At 39.7% G+C, this 16,441-nt stretch overlaps 13 protein-coding genes and 24 non-coding genes across 37 annotated transcripts, besides 2 other annotated features; 9 read left to right on the top strand and 28 right to left on the bottom strand. All coding sequences in view use genetic code 2, as the record gives it.

The window, feature by feature from the left end:
* Nucleotides 1-183: 183 nt before the first annotated feature.
* Nucleotides 184-1,014: a D loop (control region).
* Nucleotides 1,015-1,080, top strand: J280_mgt22. Its single transcript has one exon. It is a non-coding gene; the product is annotated as a tRNA-Pro (tRNA).
* Nucleotides 1,080-1,150, bottom strand: J280_mgt21. The gene has a single exon. It is a non-coding gene; the product is annotated as a tRNA-Thr (tRNA).
* A 3-nt stretch (nt 1,151-1,153) lies between these two features.
* On the bottom strand, nt 1,154-2,293 carry CYTB (cytochrome b). Its single transcript has one exon. It carries the CDS (start codon nt 2,291-2,293, stop codon nt 1,154-1,156), a length of 1,140 nt encoding a protein of 379 aa, YP_007625145.1.
* A 4-nt stretch (nt 2,294-2,297) lies between these two features.
* On the top strand, nt 2,298-2,366 carry J280_mgt20. The gene has a single exon. It is a non-coding gene; the product is annotated as a tRNA-Glu (tRNA).
* On the top strand, nt 2,367-2,894 carry ND6 (NADH dehydrogenase subunit 6). Its single transcript has one exon. It carries the CDS (start codon nt 2,367-2,369, stop codon nt 2,892-2,894), a length of 528 nt encoding a protein of 175 aa, YP_007625144.1.
* ND5 (NADH dehydrogenase subunit 5) lies at nt 2,878-4,698 on the bottom strand. Its single transcript has one exon. The coding sequence runs from the start codon at nt 4,696-4,698 to the stop codon at nt 2,878-2,880; it is 1,821 nt and encodes a 606-aa protein (YP_007625143.1).
* Nucleotides 4,699-4,768, bottom strand: J280_mgt19. Its single transcript has one exon. It is a non-coding gene; the product is annotated as a tRNA-Leu (tRNA).
* A 1-nt stretch (nt 4,769) lies between these two features.
* On the bottom strand, nt 4,770-4,829 carry J280_mgt18. Its single transcript has one exon. It is a non-coding gene; the product is annotated as a tRNA-Ser (tRNA).
* Nucleotides 4,830-4,898, bottom strand: J280_mgt17. Its single transcript has one exon. It is a non-coding gene; the product is annotated as a tRNA-His (tRNA).
* ND4 (NADH dehydrogenase subunit 4) lies at nt 4,899-6,276 on the bottom strand. Its single transcript has one exon. A coding segment is annotated over exon 1 (1,378 nt).
* On the bottom strand, nt 6,270-6,566 carry ND4L (NADH dehydrogenase subunit 4L). Its single transcript has one exon. The coding sequence runs from the start codon at nt 6,564-6,566 to the stop codon at nt 6,270-6,272; it is 297 nt and encodes a 98-aa protein (YP_007625141.1).
* On the bottom strand, nt 6,567-6,636 carry J280_mgt16. The gene has a single exon. It is a non-coding gene; the product is annotated as a tRNA-Arg (tRNA).
* ND3 (NADH dehydrogenase subunit 3) lies at nt 6,637-6,982 on the bottom strand. The gene has a single exon. A coding segment is annotated over exon 1 (346 nt).
* J280_mgt15 lies at nt 6,983-7,051 on the bottom strand. The gene has a single exon. It is a non-coding gene; the product is annotated as a tRNA-Gly (tRNA).
* COX3 (cytochrome c oxidase subunit III) lies at nt 7,052-7,835 on the bottom strand. The gene has a single exon. A coding segment is annotated over exon 1 (784 nt).
* ATP6 (ATP synthase F0 subunit 6) lies at nt 7,835-8,515 on the bottom strand. Its single transcript has one exon. The coding sequence runs from the start codon at nt 8,513-8,515 to the stop codon at nt 7,835-7,837; it is 681 nt and encodes a 226-aa protein (YP_007625138.1).
* On the bottom strand, nt 8,476-8,673 carry ATP8 (ATP synthase F0 subunit 8). Its single transcript has one exon. It carries the CDS (start codon nt 8,671-8,673, stop codon nt 8,476-8,478), a length of 198 nt encoding a protein of 65 aa, YP_007625137.1.
* A 1-nt stretch (nt 8,674) lies between these two features.
* J280_mgt14 lies at nt 8,675-8,741 on the bottom strand. Its single transcript has one exon. It is a non-coding gene; the product is annotated as a tRNA-Lys (tRNA).
* Nucleotides 8,742-8,744: 3 nt separating this feature from the next.
* COX2 (cytochrome c oxidase subunit II) lies at nt 8,745-9,428 on the bottom strand. The gene has a single exon. It carries the CDS (start codon nt 9,426-9,428, stop codon nt 8,745-8,747), a length of 684 nt encoding a protein of 227 aa, YP_007625136.1.
* Nucleotide 9,429: 1 nt separating this feature from the next.
* Nucleotides 9,430-9,497, bottom strand: J280_mgt13. Its single transcript has one exon. It is a non-coding gene; the product is annotated as a tRNA-Asp (tRNA).
* Nucleotides 9,498-9,502: 5 nt separating this feature from the next.
* On the top strand, nt 9,503-9,573 carry J280_mgt12. Its single transcript has one exon. It is a non-coding gene; the product is annotated as a tRNA-Ser (tRNA).
* COX1 (cytochrome c oxidase subunit I) lies at nt 9,571-11,115 on the bottom strand. The gene has a single exon. It carries the CDS (start codon nt 11,113-11,115, stop codon nt 9,571-9,573), a length of 1,545 nt encoding a protein of 514 aa, YP_007625135.1.
* Nucleotide 11,116: 1 nt separating this feature from the next.
* On the top strand, nt 11,117-11,184 carry J280_mgt11. Its single transcript has one exon. It is a non-coding gene; the product is annotated as a tRNA-Tyr (tRNA).
* J280_mgt10 lies at nt 11,185-11,252 on the top strand. The gene has a single exon. It is a non-coding gene; the product is annotated as a tRNA-Cys (tRNA).
* Nucleotides 11,253-11,284: an origin of replication (L-strand).
* Nucleotides 11,285-11,357, top strand: J280_mgt09. Its single transcript has one exon. It is a non-coding gene; the product is annotated as a tRNA-Asn (tRNA).
* Nucleotide 11,358: 1 nt separating this feature from the next.
* Nucleotides 11,359-11,427, top strand: J280_mgt08. The gene has a single exon. It is a non-coding gene; the product is annotated as a tRNA-Ala (tRNA).
* Nucleotide 11,428: 1 nt separating this feature from the next.
* Nucleotides 11,429-11,495, bottom strand: J280_mgt07. Its single transcript has one exon. It is a non-coding gene; the product is annotated as a tRNA-Trp (tRNA).
* On the bottom strand, nt 11,496-12,537 carry ND2 (NADH dehydrogenase subunit 2). The gene has a single exon. A coding segment is annotated over exon 1 (1,042 nt).
* On the bottom strand, nt 12,538-12,606 carry J280_mgt06. The gene has a single exon. It is a non-coding gene; the product is annotated as a tRNA-Met (tRNA).
* Nucleotides 12,607-12,608: 2 nt separating this feature from the next.
* J280_mgt05 lies at nt 12,609-12,680 on the top strand. Its single transcript has one exon. It is a non-coding gene; the product is annotated as a tRNA-Gln (tRNA).
* Nucleotides 12,678-12,746, bottom strand: J280_mgt04. The gene has a single exon. It is a non-coding gene; the product is annotated as a tRNA-Ile (tRNA).
* On the bottom strand, nt 12,747-13,702 carry ND1 (NADH dehydrogenase subunit 1). Its single transcript has one exon. A coding segment is annotated over exon 1 (956 nt).
* A 2-nt stretch (nt 13,703-13,704) lies between these two features.
* J280_mgt03 lies at nt 13,705-13,779 on the bottom strand. Its single transcript has one exon. It is a non-coding gene; the product is annotated as a tRNA-Leu (tRNA).
* On the bottom strand, nt 13,780-15,347 carry J280_mgr01. Its single transcript has one exon. It is a non-coding gene; the product is annotated as a l-rRNA (ribosomal RNA).
* On the bottom strand, nt 15,348-15,414 carry J280_mgt02. The gene has a single exon. It is a non-coding gene; the product is annotated as a tRNA-Val (tRNA).
* Nucleotides 15,415-16,373, bottom strand: J280_mgr02. The gene has a single exon. It is a non-coding gene; the product is annotated as a s-rRNA (ribosomal RNA).
* Nucleotides 16,374-16,441, bottom strand: J280_mgt01. The gene has a single exon. It is a non-coding gene; the product is annotated as a tRNA-Phe (tRNA).

Below are 16,441 nucleotides of genomic sequence, written 5' to 3'. Positions count from 1 at the left end.
TATGGTCTATGGGGAGACCCAGGCGCCTATATGTTTGCTTTGGTTAGAGTGCCGATTTGAGTATTGGGGAAGGAATAAATTTAGATTTATATCTAGGGATGAGTGTGTTAAGAATAGAGGTGAATATTAAAGGGGGAAGGGGGGGAAATAAGCAGAGATGTACGGGAATGCATGATATAATAATATGTCCTGTGACCATTAATTACTATGCCCATGCCTACCATTATGGGGATGCTCAAGGTGCAGTTAAGTCCAGCTACAATTTATGCTCCGGGTCGGGGCCTTTGACGGCCATAGCTGAGTCCAAGCATCCCCGAAAATTAAAAAATACCAAATGCATGACAGCACAGTTATGTGTGAGCATGGGCTGATTAGTCATTAGTCCATCGAGATGTCTTATTTAAGAGGAAAGTGTGGGCGGTTTTAGGTGAGATGGCCCTGAAGAAAGAACCAGATGTCTGATAAAGTTCATTAAATAGCTACCCCCACAATTAATGGGCCCGGAGCGAGAAGAGGGATCCCTGCCCAGCGGGTTGCTGGTTTCACGCGGCATGGTCGTTAAGCTCGTGATCTAGTGGAAGGGATACGCATGTTGGCAAGGACGGATTTGACTTCAATGTGCTATGCACAAATAAGCACTAAAATGTCTCATGTACGATGATCAAGCTTGATTGTACTTGCTTATATGCATGAGGAAAGTCATTTAATGTACTTAATACATATTATGTCCTTATTACATTAATATTTATGTACATGCTTATACGCATGGGGAAAATCATTTAATGCACTATATACATATTATGTTACGTTGACATTTATGCACCGTCCAAGTAGATTAAAATCATGTACTACGTACATGCGTAATCATTGTACATTATACTGTGTTTGTGAGTGCGTGTTATTGATGTAGAGTGGGAAGTTAGTGTTGTGTTGTTAGAAATTTTGGTGAATTTAATACTGGGGAGGCTCTTAATATTTCTGGGGGTATATTGATAAGTGCTATTAACAGTGATTCAGGGAGTAGTTTAAATAGAACTTCAGCTTTGGGTGTTGATAGTGAAGCTAAAGCTTCTTCCTTGAAGTCTTAGGGAGGTTGGTTGTTCTCCTTCTCTGGTTTACAAGGCCAGTATACTGATTGTACTACAAAGACTTGTCTTCATTTTAGGAGGTTGTTTTCGATGGTGCTAGCTACTGGTATAAGTACTAGGATGATGAGGAAGTATATGATGGATGCTAGTTGTCCAATGATAATATAGGGGTGTTCGACTGGCTGTCCTCCAATTCATGTGAGTGTTAGTAAGTCTGCTGCTAGGACTCAGAATAGACATTGGCTGATTGGTCGGAATATTATACTTCGTTGTTTGGATGTGTGGAGGAAAGGCACGAGTGCTAGGATCAGAATTGAGAGGACTAGGGCTAGGACTCCGCCTAGTTTGTTGGGAATTGATCGTAGGATTGCGTATGCAAATAGGAAGTATCATTCGGGTTTGATGTGAGGGGGTGTATTGAGTGGGTTTGCTGGAGTGTAGTTGTCTGGGTCTCCGAGTAGGTCGGGTGTGAACAGTACTAGCAGCATGAGGGTGAGGATTAATAGTATGGCGCCTAGGATATCTTTGATTGTGTAGTAGGGGTGGAATGGGATTTTGTCTGTGTCTGATGGGATTCCTGTGGGGTTGTTGGATCCTGTTTCGTGGAGGAAAAGTAGGTGTACTATGGTGAGAGCTATGATGATAAATGGGAGGATGAAATGGAAGGCGAAAAATCGGGTGAGGGTGGCTTTGTCTACGGAGAATCCGCCTCAGATTCATTCGACTAGGTTTGTGCCAATGTATGGGATTGCTGAGAGGAGGTTGGTAATAACTGTAGCCCCTCAGAATGATATTTGTCCTCATGGTAGGACATAGCCTATGAATGCTGTGGCTATCGTTGTGAGTAGGAGAATTACTCCGATGTTTCATGTTTCTAAGAAAGTGTACGATCCGTAGTATAGGCCTCGTCCTACGTGTATGAATAGGCAGATAAAGAATATTGATGCTCCGTTTGCGTGTATATATCGGATAATTCAGCCATAGTTTACGTCTCGGCAAATGTGTGTTACAGAAGAAAATGCTGTCGTTGTATCGGATGTGTAGTGTATTGCTAGGAATAGGCCTGTTAGGATTTGTAGAATTAGGCAGATGCCTAGGAGGGAGCCGAAGTTTCATCATGATGAGATGTTTGATGGGGTTGGGAGGTCAATAAATGCGTTATTTACAATTTTTATTAGTGGGTGAGTTTTTCGAATATTGGTCATTAGTGTTCTTGTAGTTGAATAACAACGATGGTTTTTCATATCATTGGTCATGGTTAGATTCCATGTGAGAATAATGATAACATATATTGTATTTATTTTAAGTATTATTTTTGTGCTGGGCTTTGTGGGGTTTTCTTCAAAGCCTTCACCTATTTATGGGGGGCTTGGGTTAATTGTGAGTGGTGGAGTTGGATGTGGTATTGTGTTAAATTTTGGTGGGTCTTTTTTAGGTTTAATGGTTTTTTTAATTTATTTGGGGGGTATAATGGTGGTTTTTGGTTATACAACTGCTATGGCTACTGAGCAGTATCCTGAAGTTTGAGTTTCTAGTAAGGTTGTTTTAGGGGCATTTATTACTGGCTTGTTAATGGAATTTTTTATGGTTTATTACGTATTGAAGGATAAAGAGGTGGAGATTGTGTTTAAGTTTAATGGAATAGGGGATTGGGTTATTTATGATACAGGGGATTCTGGGTTTTTTAGTGAGGAGGCTATGGGGATTGCTGCTTTATACAGTTATGGTACTTGATTGGTTATTGTTACTGGTTGATCTTTATTGATTGGTGTTGTAGTAATTATGGAGGTTACTCGTGGAAATTAAATAGAATTATGCTAGTGAGGATTGTAATTAGGAAAGAGAGGAAATATAGTTTAATTAGGCCTTTTTGGTTTGTTACCATAGTGGATATTTTTATTTGAGTTGTTGAAATGGTTTTTGGTAGGATGGTTTCTAGCCAAATAAGGTCTAGTAGGGAGGACGCTGATTTTTGGCTTATTGTTAGATTTGTGTAGGGGGCCAAGCGGTGTATGATTGCGGGGTAATATCCTAATAGATTAGAGAATTTGAAGATGTTTGATGGGTAGCTAAATTTTAAGGTATGGGTTATGTTGCTGATTTCTAGTGCTAGAATAAATCCTAGGGCTGTAATTGCTAGGGCAGTTATTTTTAGATAGTAGGGTATAGTTATTTGAGGGATTGTTGTTGGGGGGATGTTGTTGGAGATAATGAATCCTGCGAAAAGACTTCCGATCAGTAATCGTTTAATTGAGTTGATTAGGAGTGGGTTGTTTTCATTAATAGTGATGAGAGTTGGGAATCGGGGTTGTCCTAGGAGTGTAAAAAAGATAATGCGGGTGCTGTAGATGGCTGTGAAGGAGGTGGCGATGAGTGTTATTAAGAGGGCTCAGGCGTTGGTATATGACGTATTGGCAGATTCAATGATTAGGTCTTTGGAATAGAATCCGGTGAGGAAAGGTATTCCTGTTAGTGCTAAGCTGCCAATAATAAGGGCTGTTGTGGTGAATGGCATTGTTTTGAATAGGCCTCCTATTTTTCGGATGTCTTGTTCGTCATTTAGGCTATGGATGATGGAACCGGAGCATATAAATAATATGGCTTTGAAAAAGGCGTGGGTGCAGATGTGAAGAAATGCTAGATAGGGTTGATTAATCCCGATTGTTACTATTATAAGACCAAGTTGACTGGATGTGGAGAAGGCGACGATTTTTTTAATATCATTTTGGGTAAGGGCGCATATTGCTGTGAATAATGTGGTGATAGCTCCTAGGCATAATATAATAGATTGGGCAAGTTTGTTATTTTCTGTTAATGGGTAGAAGCGGATTAGTAAGAAAATGCCTGCTACTACTATTGTGCTTGAGTGAAGTAATGCTGAGACGGGAGTTGGGCCTTCTATTGCGGATGGTAGTCATGGATGTAGGCCAAATTGTGCGGATTTTCCGGTTGCTGCTAGTGTTAGGCCTATTAGGGGTAGATTTGAGTTGTCTGGTTTTAGTATAAAGATCTGCTGAAGATCTCAGGTATTAAGGTTAGTTAGGAACCATGCTATTGCTAGGATAAATCCGATGTCGCCAATGCGGTTGTATAAAATTGCTTGTAGGGCTGCCGTGTTTGCGTCTGCTCGTCCATATCATCATCCGATTAGTAAAAATGATATAATTCCTACTCCTTCTCAGCCGATAAATAGTTGGAAGAGGTTGTTTGCAGTGACGAGGATGAGTATTGTGATAAGAAATAGGAGTAGGTATTTAAAAAATTGGTTGATTTTGGGGTCTGAGTGTATATACCATATTGAGAATTCTATGATGGATCATGTGACGAATAGTGCTACTGGGACAAATATTATTGAGAAGTAGTCTATTTTGAAGCTGAGAGATAGTTTGAGGGTTTGAATAGTTAGTCAGTGTCAGTTTGAGATGACTGTTTCTTGTCCTGTGTGGATAAATATTATTGTAGGAATTATGCTGGTGATGAAGGCATATGAGACGGTTGTTTTTACGTAGAGAGGGTAGTTGGAGGACTTATAGGTGTTGAGACTAGTTGCTATGATAGGAGTAATCAGTAGGATTGAGGTTGTTAATGTGAAGGAAGATAATAGGTTAATTACTTTTATTTGGAGTTGCACCAATTTTTTGGTTCCTAAGACCAATGGATAACTACTATCCTTTAAAAGTTTGAAAAAGCCATGTTGTTAGACATGGGGGCATAGAATTAGCAGTTCTTGCATACTTTTTCGGTAAATAAGAAGGTTGTAGGCTTCTATTATTAGATTCACAGTCTAATGTTTTTTTAAACTATATTTACAGTATAGGGGGCCTAGGATTACTTTTGGGTTTAGGGATAGAAGTAGTAGTGGTAATATATGTAATGCTATGAGTGCGTTTTCTCGTGTGAAGGAGGGTGAGATGTTATTAATGTGGTGTGTGTATTTGCCTCGTTGTGTTGTGATTAGTATGTAGAGGGAATATAAAGCAGTAATTACCATGTTAAGTCCTATTAGGATAATTGTGATGTTAGATCATGAGAAGGTTGATATTATCACGAATAGCTCTCCAATTAGGTTGATTGTGGGGGGTAGAGCTAGGTTAGTTAGGCTTGCTAAGAGTCATCAGGTAGCTATTAGTGGGAGGAGTGTTTGTAGGCCACGAGCTAAGATTATTGTACGGCTGTGGATTCGTTCGTAGTTGGAGTTTGCTAGGCAGAAGAGTATGGAGGATGTGAGACCATGGGCGATTATCAGGGCGGTGGCTCCTATGTAGCTTCAGGGTGTTTGAATGAGGATAGCTACGATAACAAGTGCTATGTGGCTAACAGAAGAGTATGCAATGAGTGATTTTAGGTCCGTTTGGCGAAGGCAGATTGAGCTGGTTATGATTATGCCTCATAATGATAATATAATGAATGGATATGATATGAAGTCAGTTATTGGGTTTAGGAGTAGTGTAATTCGTAGCATGCCATATCCTCCTAGTTTTAGTAGAATTGCCGCAAGAACTATGGAGCCTGCAATGGGGGCTTCTACATGGGCCTTAGGTAGTCATAGGTGAAGTCCATATAGTGGTATTTTTACTATAAAGGCTATTATACATGCTAGTCATATGAAAGTGTTGGATCAGGAGTTAGGTATTGGTTGTACTCAGTATTGAAGGATTAGGAAATTTAAGGATCCAATTGTATTTTGAATGTGAATTAGTGCGACTAGTAAGGGCAGGGATCCTGCTAGTGTATAAAACAGGAAGTAGAGGCCGGCATTTAGGCGGTCTGCTTGGTTTCCTCATCGGGTGATAATAATAAGTGTAGGGATTAGCGTTGCCTCAAATAGGATATAGAAGAAAATTAGTTCTGTTGCAGTAAATGTCATAATTAGAAGAAGCTGCAGTAGAATTAGTATTGAGATAAATAGTTTTTTCCGAGCTAGGCTTTCTTTTGATAGGTGGTGTTGACTTGCTATAAGTATTAGGGGAAGAAGTCATATAGTTAGAATTAGCAGTGGAGTAGATAGTGAGTCGGAGAAGAAAGTTAATGAGAAGTTAAGACTGTTATCACCGAATTGATTTATGAGGAGTAGGCTTGTAAAGCTAATTAACAGACTGTGAAGTGTGGGATTAATTCAGATTGTGCTATTTTTTGATAGTCAGGTTAGGGGTATGAGTATTATTGTGGGGATGATATATTTTAGCATTGTAGTAAGTTAAGATTTTGTACATAGTCGGTACCGTATGTGTTTGATACCATTACTAGCAAAGATAGGCCTAGTGCTGCTTCACAGGCTGCGAAAACCAGTAAGATAATGGGTATTATACTGGCTAAGGTGAAGTGTGAATTTAGGATTGTTAGGGTGGCTATAACAAATAGAGACAATATTATTCCTTCTAGGCATAGGAGAGAGGATATCAGATGGGATCGGTATATTAGTAGTCCTATGAGAGATATTGCAAATGCTATCATAATATTTATGTATACGAGGGACATTTGGTAGTTATGAGTTAAATCATAATCTAATGAGTCGAAATCATTTATTTTGTTTTAAACTAAATACCATATTCGGTTCATTCTAGTCCTTTTTGGGTTCATTCGTAGGCCAGGCTTGCGGCTAATAGGAGGATTAGGAGGAGGGCTATAGTGAGTATAGTGCTTAAATTAGTTGTTTGTGAGGCTCAGGGTAGTGGAAGAAGTAATGCGATTTCTAGGTCGAAGAGGAGAAATGTGATAGCCACTAGGAAAAATTTTATGGAGAAAGGGAGGCGAGCGGATCCTATGGGGTCAAATCCGCATTCATATGGGCTTGTTTTTTCTGAGTATACGTTCAGTTGGGGGAGTCAGAATGCAATAGTTACGAGCAATGTGGCTAGTATAAAGTTAGTTAGAAGAGTAATTATAAGGTTTATTATTCTTTTTCGGGCTGAACCGAAACTAACTGATTGGAAGTCAGTTGTACTGGTTGATACTAAAAGAATATGAACCTCATCAGTAGATGGAGATGTAGAGGAAAAGCCACACTACGTCTACGAAGTGTCAGTATCAGGCAGCGGCCTCAAAACCGAAATGATGGCTAGAGGTGAAGTGAAATTTTAGTTGGCGGAAGAAACAAACAATTAGGAAAGTGGATCCAATAATGACGTGGAGGCCATGGAATCCTGTAGCTACAAAGAAGGTTGAGCCGTAAACTCCGTCTGAGATGGTAAAGGGTGCCTCATAATATTCTGAGGCTTGTAGAAGTGTAAAATATACGCCTAGTGTAATGGTGATAAACAGGGCTTGTAACATGTGGTTGCGGTTTCCTTCTATTAGGCTATGGTGGGCTCAAGTAATAGAGACTCCTGAGGCTAGAAGAACGGAGGTGTTGAGTAGTGGGACTTCTAGGGGGTTAAGCGGGTGGATACCTGTCGGGGGTCAGCAGCCGCCTAGTTCGGGTGTGGGAGCAAGGCTTGAGTGGTAAAAGGCTCAGAAGAACCCGGTAAAGAATAGGACTTCAGAGATAATGAAGAGGATTATTCCGTAGCGAAGGCCTTTTTGGACAGTTGGGGTGTGGTGGCCTTGGAAGGTACTTTCTCGGATAACGTCTCGTCATCATTGGTACATTGTAAGTATGTTTGTTGTTAGACCTAGGGTCAGTAGAATTATTGAGTTAAAGTGAAATCATATGGTGAGGCCGGATGTTATCAGGAGGGCGGATAGTGCTCCTGTGAGGGGTCAGGGGCTTGGGTTTACTATGTGGTAAGCATGGGTTTGGTGTGTCATTATGTGTTATCATGCAGGTATAAGCTAACTAGAAGGGTAAATACGTAGGCTTGAATTATAGCTACTGCGAACTCTAGAATTGTTAGTAGAATTAGGATGATGAATGTAATGGATGCTGCTGTGGTGCTGATGTTTATTAATGCAAGAGTGGCTCCTCCAATTAAGTGTATTAATAAGTGTCCAGCTGTGATATTGGCTGTTAATCGTACGGCAAGGGCTATTGGTTGGATGAAAAGGCTAATGGTTTCGATGATTACTAGCATTGGGATTAGTGGGGTTGGTGTCCCTTGTGGTAGAAAATGAGCAAGTGATGTTTTAGTTTTGTTGCGAAAGCCTGTAATTACGGCTCCTGCTCACAGGGGAATAGCCATGCCTAGGTTTATTGATAATTGTGTTGTTGGTGTAAATGAGTGGGGTAATAGGCCTAATAAATTTGTAGACCCAATAAATAAGATTAGGGATATTAGTATTAATGTTCATGTTTGTCCTTTGGTGTTGTGAATATTTATTATTTGTTTTGAGATGAGTTGAAGTGCTCATTGTTGGAGGGAGATGAGGCGGTTATTAATTAGTCGGTTTGATGTGGGGAATAGAAAGCTAGGGAATAAAACAATAAGGGTAACAAGGGGAAGGCCTAGTACTATAGGGGTAACGAAAGAGGCAAATAAATTTTCGTTCATGTCGTTTCTCAAGGGTTGCTTTGCTTTGGTGTTTTTGTTGTTAATTCCGGGTTATAGTAGAAATTGTGCTTTGAGATTTTTAATTGGAAAATAATGAAAAGAGTTAGAAATATTGATAGGATTATCGTGAGTCACGTTGATGTATCCAGTTGTGGCATGCCATCAAGGAGAGGATTATGCTCTCAGTCTTTAACTTAAAAGGTTAACGCTGCATAGCTTCTTGATGATTTTATAGTATTGATGCAGATCATTTTTCGAAATACTTTAGTGGGACTAGTTCGAGAACAATTGGTATGAAACTGTGATTTGATCCGCAGATTTCTGAGCATTGACCATAGAATAGGCCTGGACGAGTTGATATGAGAGTTGTTTGATTTAAACGACCCGGAATTGCGTCTGTTTTTAGTCCTAGGGAAGGTACTGCTCATGAGTGGAGAACATCCTCAGAGGAGATTAACATTCGAATTGTTATTTCTATAGGCAATACAACTCGGTTGTCTACCTCCAGTAGTCGGAGTTCTCCTGGTTTTAATTCTGATGTTGGAATCATGTAGGAGTCAAAGGTTAGGTCTTCATAGTCGGTATACTCATAGCTTCAGTACCATTGATGTCCTATGGTTTTTACTGTGAGAGATGGGTTGTTGATTTCGTCTATTATGTACAGGATCCGTAGAGATGGCAGAGCAATTGTGATTAGAATAATGGCAGGCATGATGGTTCAGATTGTCTCTACTTCTTGTGCGTCTATGGTGCTGACATGGGTTAATTTTGTTGTTAGTATTAGTGCAATGATGTAAAGAACCAATGAGCTAATCAGGAAAACGATTATTAGTGTGTGGTCATGAAAATGTAGCAGTTCTTCCATGATGGGTGATGTTGCATCTTGAAAGCCTAGCTGTATGGGATATGCCATATGAGATGTACGGGATTTTCACCTGTAATTTAATCTTGACAAGGTTATGTAATGTTTTACTAACATCTCGTTTATTGAGAGAGACATAATGGCTATGGTGTTGGCTTGAAACCAATTTCAGGGGGTTCGATTCCTTCCTTTCTTATTTTAGGTTAACATATGTAGGTTCTTCAAATGTGTGATACGGTGGAGGGCATCCGTTTAATCACTCTAAATTCGTTGTGGTAAGGTCTACAGCTAGGACTTCTCGTTTAGATGCGAATGCTTCTCAGATGATGAAAACTATTAGTATTACTGCTGTTAGTGAAATAAATGAGCCTATAGATGAGATGGTATTTCATATTGTATATGCGTCTGGGTAATCGGAGTATCGTCGTGGCATACCGGATAGTCCTAGGAAATGCTGTGGGAAGAAAGTTATGTTAACGCCTACAAATATAATTGCAAAGTGGATTTTGGCTCATGTATCGTTAAGAGTGTAGCCTGAGAATAAGGGGAATCAGTGTACGAACCCTCCCATGATAGCGAATACAGCCCCCATTGATAGCACGTAGTGGAAATGTGCGACTACATAATATGTGTCATGGAGGACGATGTCGAGGGAGGAGTTAGCTAGGACAATTCCAGTTAGGCCTCCAACTGTAAAAAGGAAAATAAAGCCCAGGGCTCATATTATAGCGGGGGATCACTTGATATTGCCTCCGTGGAGCGTTGCTAATCAGCTAAAGACTTTCACTCCGGTTGGAATCGCAATAATTATGGTAGCTGATGTGAAGTAGGCTCGTGTATCGACGTCTATTCCGACTGTAAATATGTGATGGGCTCATACAATAAACCCCAAGAATCCGATTGATATTATGGCTCATACTATTCCTATATACCCAAATGGTTCTTTTTTTCCTGAATAGTAGGTTACAATGTGGGAGATTATCCCAAACCCAGGTAAAATGAGAATATATACTTCAGGGTGTCCAAAGAATCAAAATAGGTGTTGGTATAAAATAGGGTCCCCTCCTCCTGCCGGGTCAAAGAAGGTTGTGTTTAGGTTTCGGTCTGTCAACAGTATTGTAATGCCAGCTGCTAGTACAGGGAGTGAGAGTAGGAGTAGCACGGCAGTAATTAGTACGGATCACACGAATAGGGGAGTTTGATATTGTGATATTGCGGGAGGTTTTATGTTGATAATAGTTGTAATAAAATTAATGGCTCCTAAAATTGAGGAGACACCAGCCAGGTGTAGAGAGAAAATGGTTAGGTCTACTGAGGCTCCTGCATGAGCTAAATTGCCTGCTAGAGGGGGGTATACGGTTCAACCTGTTCCTGCTCCGGCTTCAACCATAGAGGATGCCAGGAGTAATAGAAAGGAAGGGGGGAGGAGTCAAAAACTTATGTTGTTTATTCGGGGGAATGCTATATCGGGGGCTCCAATTATTAAGGGAACTAGTCAGTTGCCAAAGCCTCCAATTATAATAGGTATTACTATGAAAAAGATTATTACGAATGCGTGTGCGGTTACGACTACATTGTAGATTTGGTCATCTCCAAGTAGAGTTCCGGGTTGGCCTAGTTCAGCGCGAATTAGCAGGCTTAGGGCAGTTCCTACTATGCCAGCTCAGGCACCAAATAGGAGGTAAAGAGTGCCAATATCTTTATGGTTAGTTGAAAATAATCAGCGGTTGATGAACATAGGTAAAATGGCTGAGTAAAGCAATAGACTGTAAATCTAAGAACGGAGGTTTAATTCCTCTTTTTACCAGGTCCTGTAGTGAATAAAACATATTGAATTGCAAATTCAAAGAAGCAGCTTCAATTCTGCCGGGGCTTCTCCCGCCTTTTTTTTTTCGCGGCGGGAGAAGTAGATTGAAGCCAGTTGTTTAGGGTGTTTAGCTGTTAACTAAAATTTCGTGGGGGTAGAGCCCACCAATCTAGTGAGGATTTAGCTTAATTAAAGTGGTTGATTTGCATTCAATTGATGTAAGATATGATCTTGCAGTCCTTATCAGGAATTAAGTAAATTATACTTGCTTAGGGCTTTGAAGGCTCTTGGTCTGTTTAACCTAAATTCCTAATTTAAGGTTGAGAGGATTGGTGTAAGTGGTAGTAGTATAGTGGATAGTACGGTTATTGTTGGTAAGAGGATTATTCGTTTTGTAGTTGAGAATTGTCATTTTATTTTTATGTTGTTTGTAGAAGGGAATATTGTGAGTGCGGTAGAGTATGTAAGTCGTATGTAGAAATATAGATTTAGTAGTGCTGTGATTGCTATGAAGGTGGGTAAAATGATATTATTGTTTTTTGTTATTTCTTGGATAATTATTCATTTTGGTATAAATCCGGATAGTGGAGGGAGTCCTCCTATTGATATGAGGGTGACGAGGGTTAGAACTGTTATAATGGGTGCTTTGTTTCATGTGTGTGATAGTGATAGGGTAGTTGTGGTTGAGTTGGCTATGAATAGTATAAATATAGTGGAGGTTATGATGATGTAGATAACTAGGTTTAGTAGTGTTATTGTTGGATTATATAGTAAGATTGCTATTATTCAGCCTATGTGGGCAATTGATGAATAGGCTATGATTTTTCGTAGTTGGGTTTGGTTTAGTCCTCCTCAGCCTCCAATTATAATGGATAGAATTGATAGGGTTAAGATTAAGTTTAGGTTAATGGATGGGAGAATTTGGTACAGTACTGATATGGGTGCTAGTTTTTGTCATGTTAGTAGGATTAGGCCTGAGGATAAGGGGATACCTTGTGTTACTTCTGGAACTCAGAAATGGAATGGAGCTATTCCTAGTTTTATAGTGAGGGCTATAGTTATAAGTATAGAGGCTGTTGGGTTGAATAGTTTTATTACAGTTCATTGGCCTGAGAATATTAAGTTAATGATAACAGCTATTATTAATAGTATTGAAGCTGTTGATTGAGTTAGGAAATATTTGGTTGATGCTTCTGTGGCTCGTGGACTGTGTTTTTTTATTATAATAGGAATGATGGCAAGTATATTTATTTCAAATCCAATTCAGATGAGTAGTCAGTGGGAGCTGATCATAACAATAATAGTTCCAAGTATGACGGTTGATAGAATAATAATAAAGATGATTGGGTTTATTAGTACGGGAAGGATATAAACCAACATTTTCGGGGTATGGGCCCGATAGCTTAATTAGCTGACCTTACTATTAGAATTTGGTGTATTTGGGAGCACGAAGAGTTTTGGGTTCTTAGGAGTAGGTTCGATTCCTATAGTTCTAGAAATAAGAGGGCTTAAACCTCTATTATTTACTCTATCAAAGTAATTCTTTTGTCAGACATATTTCTTATGTTTGTGGGGGGATGCTTGATAGGAGGATGGGTAGTGATACGTGTCATATGCATAGGGCTAGTGTTAGTGGTAGGAAGTTCTTTCATAATAAGTGTATTAGTTGGTCATAGCGGAATCGGGGGTAGGATGCTCGGATTCATAGGAAAGTGGTTGTAAGTAGTAGGGATTTAATGGTGAAGTTAATTGTGTAGAGTTCTGGTAAGTATGGGTTGTGAAATGCTCCTAGGAAAAGAGTTGTTGTGAAAATATTTATTATGATGATATTTGCATACTCTGCTATGAAGAATAAGGCAAATGGTCCTGCGGCATACTCTACGTTAAAGCCTGATACTAGTTCAGATTCTCCTTCGGTGAGGTCAAATGGTGCTCGGTTTGTCTCTGCTAGTGTTGAGATGAATCATATTATTGCTAGGGGTCATGCTGGGAAGATTAGTCATACTTGTTCTTGTGTAATAATTAATGTGGAAAGGGTAAAGGATCCGTTTATTAGTAAAATTGACAGTAGAATAATAGCCAGTGTTACTTCGTATGAAATTGTTTGTGCTACTGCTCGTAAGGCTCCGATGAGGGCATATTTTGAGTTGGAGGCTCAGCCTGATCAGAGGATTGAATATACGGCTAAGCTTGATATTGCTAATATGAAGAGGACTCCTAAGTTTATGTTGATGAGAGGGTGAGGTATGGGTAGGGGGATTCATATGGTTAGGGCTAGACTTAGGGCCAGGATGGGTGCTAGGATAAATATTGAGATTGAGGATGTGGCGGGTCGTAGGGGTTCTTTGATGAAAAGTTTAATTGCATCGGCGATAGGTTGAAGGAGGCCATATGGTCCTACAATATTTGGGCCTTTTCGGAGTTGCATATAGCCTAGGACTTTTCGTTCGACTAGGGTGAGGAAGGCTACAGCTAGGAGAATGGGAATAATAAGTATTAGAATGTTAATTATAAGCATTTTGTTAAGGAGAGAATTTGAATCTCTGAGTATAAAGGTTTAAGTTTTACGCAATTACCGGGCTCTGCCACCTTAACTAAGCCCTTTTCTAGGGCAGGTTTTGTTTGTAGAATTAATTGAGATAAGGTCATTAATTGGTTTAAGGCGCTTTATTGAAGTTGGCCTTATTTCTCTTGTCCTTTCGTACTGGGAGAAATACACAACAGATAGAAACCGACCTGGATTACTCCGGTCTGAACTCAGATCACGTAGGACTTTAATCGTTGAACAAACGAACCTTTGATAGCGGTTGCACCATCGGGGTGTCCTGATCCAACATCGAGGTCGTAAACCCTATTGTCGATATGGACTCTTGAATAGGATTGCGCTGTTATCCCTAGGGTAACTTGTTCCGTTGATCAAATTTTTGGATCAATAAGCGATAATTTGGTTTGACTTGTAGGTCTAGTCTTTAAAATCGTTCGGAGGATTTTTTGTTCTCCGAGGTCGCCCCAACCAAAACTGCTAGCCCATAAAGAGTATGATTATCCCCTGACGGTTGAGAATGTTTTCTTTGGGCTAGTTAGTTAAAGCTCCATAGGGTCTTCTCGTCTTGTTAATATATCCCCGCCTCTTCACGGGGAGGTCAATTTCACTGATTGGAAATAAGAGACAGTAAAACTCTCGTGTTGCCATTCATACAAGTCCTTATTTAGAGAACAAATGATTATGCTACCTTTGCACGGTCAGGATACCGCGGCCGTTTAACGTCTAGTCACTGGGCAGGCAGTGCCTCTAATACTAGGGATGCTAGAGGTGATGTTTTTGGTAAACAGGCGGAGTTTGTGTTTGCCGAGTTCCTTTTACTTCTTTTAATCTTTCCTGGGCGCACTCCTGTGTCGGGTTAACAGTACAATTAATAAATTATTTATCATTGGGTTATTTTTATTTACTGTTAACAGTCAGGGTATTATCAGGTACTGACTTAAACTTGTGCGAGGAGAAAATATTTCTTGTTACTCATATTAACATTATTGCTTCTATTTGGTAATAGAATGGTCCAGTATTAGGGCTAGGAGTTGGTTGTTTATTTTTGGGATTAACATTACTTTTGTTGTTGAGCTTTAACGCTTTCTTAATTGGTGGCTGCTTTTAGGCCTACTATGGTATTGTTAGATCTTACTCTCTAGTCAAGGTTGTATCCGTTTCTAAAAGGCTGTACCTTTTTAGACTAACTTTTAAAGATACAGTAAATTTGTTTATATTTTTGGTATCTTTAAAGCTGAACTAAGATTCATTTCCTGGACAACCAGCTATCACCAGGCTCGTTGGGCGTGTCACCTCTACTCATAAATCTTCTCACTATTTTGCCACATAGATGAGTTGGTTCTAAATAAACTGTTCGTGAGTAGCTCGTCTGGTTTCGGGGTACTTAGCTAAAATTCGTTTTGTTAAGTTTTTGCTCGTTAACTCATTATGCAAAAGGTACAAGGGTTAATCTTTGCTTTTTTGTACTTTGATTTTTTTCTTTCATCGTTCCCTTACGGTACTTTCTCTATAGCGCCGTGTTAAAATTTCTATCTCCTATACTTTTAGCTAGGGTAAATGTTTTGCTTTAGTTTGTTTTGGTTGTTTGGTCTGGGGTGGAGTTTGGGCTAGATATAGTTCAAGATATTCATAATATGTGAAATCTTCTAGGTGTAAACTAGGTGCTTTAGTTAAGCTATATCTTGATTTGTCCAAGCACACTTTCCAGTATGCTTACCTTGTTACGACTTGTCTCCTCTCATAGGGCTGGTGCGTGGCGAATAGGTTTGAGTGCATCGTATTTATTTGAGGAGGGTGACGGGCGGTGTGTGCGTGCTTCATGGCCTGGTTCAACTAAGCACTCTGTTCTTAGTTTACTGCTAAATCCTCCTTTGGTCATTAGTTTCATAATGGCTTTCGTATATGAATTTTCTAGATATAGAAAATGTAGCCCATTTCTTCCCATTCCATAGGTTACACCTTGACCTAACGTCTTTATGTGATATGATTAAGCTTACTTTTATTCCTTTTTAGGGTTTGCTGAAGATGGCGGTATATAGACTGAATTAGCAAGGATTGGTGAGGTTTATCGGGGTTTATCGATTATAGAACAGGCTCCTCTAGATGGATATAAAGCACCGCCAAGTCCTTTGAGTTTTGGGCTGTTGCCGGTAGTACTCTGGCGAATAATTTTGTTTTTACAATTATTTATGTTTAGGGCTAAGCATAGTGGGGTATCTAATCCCAGTTTGGGTCTTAGCTATAGTGTGTCAGCTGTTATAGGGTTACTTTCGTCGTTTATTTTTGTTGTAATGATGGCTTTTTACAGTTTAATTAAAATTTAACTCTATTTGATGTGGTGCTTTAACACGTTTTACGCCGTGTTCCTGTTAGCTTGGGTTAATCGTATGACCGCGGTGGCTGGCACGAGATTTACCAACCCTAGTCAATATGGCTTAGTCAAACTTTCGTTTATGGCTTAATTTTTGTCACTGCTGTCTCCCGTGGGGGTGTGGTTGTGCGAGGCGTTGTGAGCTACGGGGTGTGTGCTTGATACCTGCTCCTCTTAGTCCGATTGATTTGGAGGGCGTTACTCACCGGGGCGTGGATACTTGCATGTGTAAGTCTATTGAAAGTTAACAGGAAGGCTGGGACCAAACCTATGTGTTTATGGAGTTAGTGTACTCATCTAGGCATTTTCAGTGCCTTGCTTTAATTTTAAGCTACATTAAC

The sequence above is a fragment of the mitochondrial genome of Capricornis sumatraensis (genome assembly GCF_032405125.1).
Source record: "Capricornis sumatraensis mitochondrion, complete genome".
In the NCBI taxonomy this organism is placed as follows: domain Eukaryota; kingdom Metazoa; phylum Chordata; class Mammalia; order Artiodactyla; family Bovidae; genus Capricornis; species Capricornis sumatraensis.
Note: the sequence above shows the minus strand (reverse complement) of the source record. Positions and strands in the feature narration are given on the sequence as shown.